The 2,557-nt window shown below is 37.7% G+C and overlaps 1 protein-coding gene across 1 annotated transcript; it reads right to left on the bottom strand.

Moving 5' to 3' along the window:
• On the bottom strand, window positions 1-330 carry LOC129883640 (uncharacterized mitochondrial protein AtMg00810-like). Its single transcript, XM_055958258.1, has one exon. The coding sequence runs from the start codon at window positions 328-330 to the stop codon at window positions 1-3; it is 330 nt and encodes a 109-aa protein (XP_055814233.1).
• Between the last annotated feature and the right edge of the window lie 2,227 nt (window positions 331-2,557).

Here is a 2,557-nt window from a genome sequence, read left to right as displayed (position 1 = left end):
CTACTTCTTAGACTTCCACGACATAATAGCATTGCTAAATTTAACTAGGTATCCTGTGGTTGACCTTCTGGTCTGCAGGCAGCCACCCCAGTCAGAGTCACAATATGATTCAAACTTTCCTAAGCCATCTAAAGGCATTAACAGATCAAGACCTGGTGCATTTTTGATGTACTTCACCACCCTCAAAGCTGCATTCATACAAGATTGCTCGGGATTATGTATAAATTGGCTTAATATTTCCACTACATATGCAATATCAATTCTGGTCACATTGAGATATAACAGGCTTCCTACAAACCTTTGATACTGAGTAGTATCAGCAAGTGTCATGTCTTTACTCTTAGGACCCCCCCTCCCGACATTATTGAGGAATGCATCATATTCAGTAAAAGTAAGCTTTAAGTTAGTCTCTAGTGGTGTGCTGAATGGTTTAGTACCACTTAATCCTAGCTCACTGATTAATTCTAATGCATATTTCTTTTGACTTATAACTATACCCTTCTTTGATCTAGCAAATTCAATACCAGAAAAAACTTGAGCTCCCCAAGGTCTTTCTTTTTAAACTTCAATTTTAGATCATTTTTGGTTTGTTGGATCAGGTCTGTATTACTTCCTATGATAATCAAATCATCTACATACACCAGGACAATCGCCAATTCTTCTTGAATTGTCTTGCTGAATATAAAGTAGTCAAAATGACTTTGTGAGAACCCAATTTGTACCAAAACATCTGTGAGCTTCTTATTCCATTGCCTAGGAGCCTGTCTGAGGTGATAGAGGACTTATGGAGTTTGCAGACTACATGTTTCCCTCTTTGGCTAGCAAACCCAACAGGAACCTCTAAGTAGACCTTGTCCCATTAAGTCACCTTGCAGAAAAATATTATGGACATTCATCTGAAAAATAGGCCAATGTTTGACTGTTGCCACAACCATTACAGATCTCACAGTCACCATTTTGGTCACTGAGGAAAAAGTCTCAGTGTAGTCCAACCTTTTTTCCTGGCTATAACCCTTAGCAACAAACCCAACCTTATATCTCTCCACAATGCGTGAAGTTTTGCATTTCACCTTGAACTCCTATTTACACCTAATAGGCTTCTTGCTAGGAGGAAACTGTACAAGACTCCAAGTGTTGTTGTCCGGTAATGATGTATTTCAGATTGCATGGCTGGAATCCAGTTTGATCTTTGACAACTTCAAAGTAGGAAATAAGCTCCTTAATAGCAGAATAAAATGACAAAGCAACACCAAACATAGGAGACAAATGATCATAACCAACAACTTGAGAGACAAGATAACAACAATTAGCATTTCCATGTCTTTTAATGACATAGTCACTCAGCCATCTTGGAGGCTTAGTAGGTCTAGAGGATCTTCTAGCATCATAAACAACAGGAGGTGGAGAAGTAACATGCTCACTTTGAACTACAGGACTGACATGACCAACAGGAGAAGGAGGTGCAGTAGCACAAGTGTCAACAGATTTGGGAGGAACCTTAGGAGCATGAGAAGAGTTGTTACTGATTGGAACCTCTATTTGCAAGGAAGGAAATACGGTATCACTCAAAGGGAGTAAAGGAGAAGTAGATACATGAAATGTGTTGAAGGGAAGTACATCCTCTTGAAATGAGACATCTCTACTGATCAAAAACACCTTGGACTGTTATACATAATGTATCCTTTTTGAGTAGAGGAGTAACTAAGAAATACTTTTGCTATAGCTTTTGGGGAGAATTTGTCAACTTTTATAACTAGAATAACACAAAAAATGTGAGTGTTTATGAAACTTCTCAAAAGGAGATTGACCCTAAAGAACTGAGGAGGGTAACTTGTTGATAATGTAAACAACTGTAGTCACACATTCTTCCCAAAGTTGCAGTGGTACACCAGCCTAAAATCTAAGAGCCCTTGCCACCTCTAGAATATGTCTATGCTTTCTCTTTGCTACTCGATTCTGGTGTGGAGTGTAGACACAGAAACTCTGTCGAACAATCCACAAGGAATTCAATAAGAAAGTCATGAATGAGTTGAAGAACTCTCACCCATTATCAATTCTAAAAAACGTCACAGTTGAGGAGTAAACAGTCCTCACCATAAGCAGAAAGTTCTTAATAGCAACAACTATTTCAACTTTAGATGATAATAAGAACAACCAAGTATATCTAGAGAAATCATCAACAAGAGTGAGAAAATATCTCTTTCCATTATAGATAAGAACTCTATATAGTCCCCAAACATCACCATGAACAATTTGAAAACAAGAGTCAGTTGTAGTATTGCTTAAAGGAAAGGAAAATCTAGTTTGCTTAGCTAAGGGACATATAGTATAACTATTGACAGACGTCTCACGTTGTACAAAAGAAAGACACAATAACTTTATCATAGATGCAAAAGAAGTGTGATATACTCTCTTATGCCATAAACTCACATTAATACTATCAGTGATTATTGGTGTTGCTGCTCTTTGTTAAGGAGTAGAAGAAGGACCATCAGTGACTGTAACAGCAATAACACCTTGTGATCTCTTGTGGCCCGAAGTAAACACATACAAATTA

The sequence above is a fragment of the Solanum dulcamara genome, chromosome 3 (assembly GCF_947179165.1).
Source record: "Solanum dulcamara chromosome 3, daSolDulc1.2, whole genome shotgun sequence".
Classification (NCBI taxonomy): Eukaryota; Viridiplantae; Streptophyta; class Magnoliopsida; order Solanales; family Solanaceae; genus Solanum; species Solanum dulcamara.
Note: the sequence above shows the minus strand (reverse complement) of the source record. Positions and strands in the feature narration are given on the sequence as shown.

Coding starts and splice junctions, on each gene's coding strand:
- LOC129883640 (XM_055958258.1), bottom strand. CDS start 330: ATGACACTTGCTGATACTACTCAGTATCAAAGGTTTGTAGGAAGCCTG.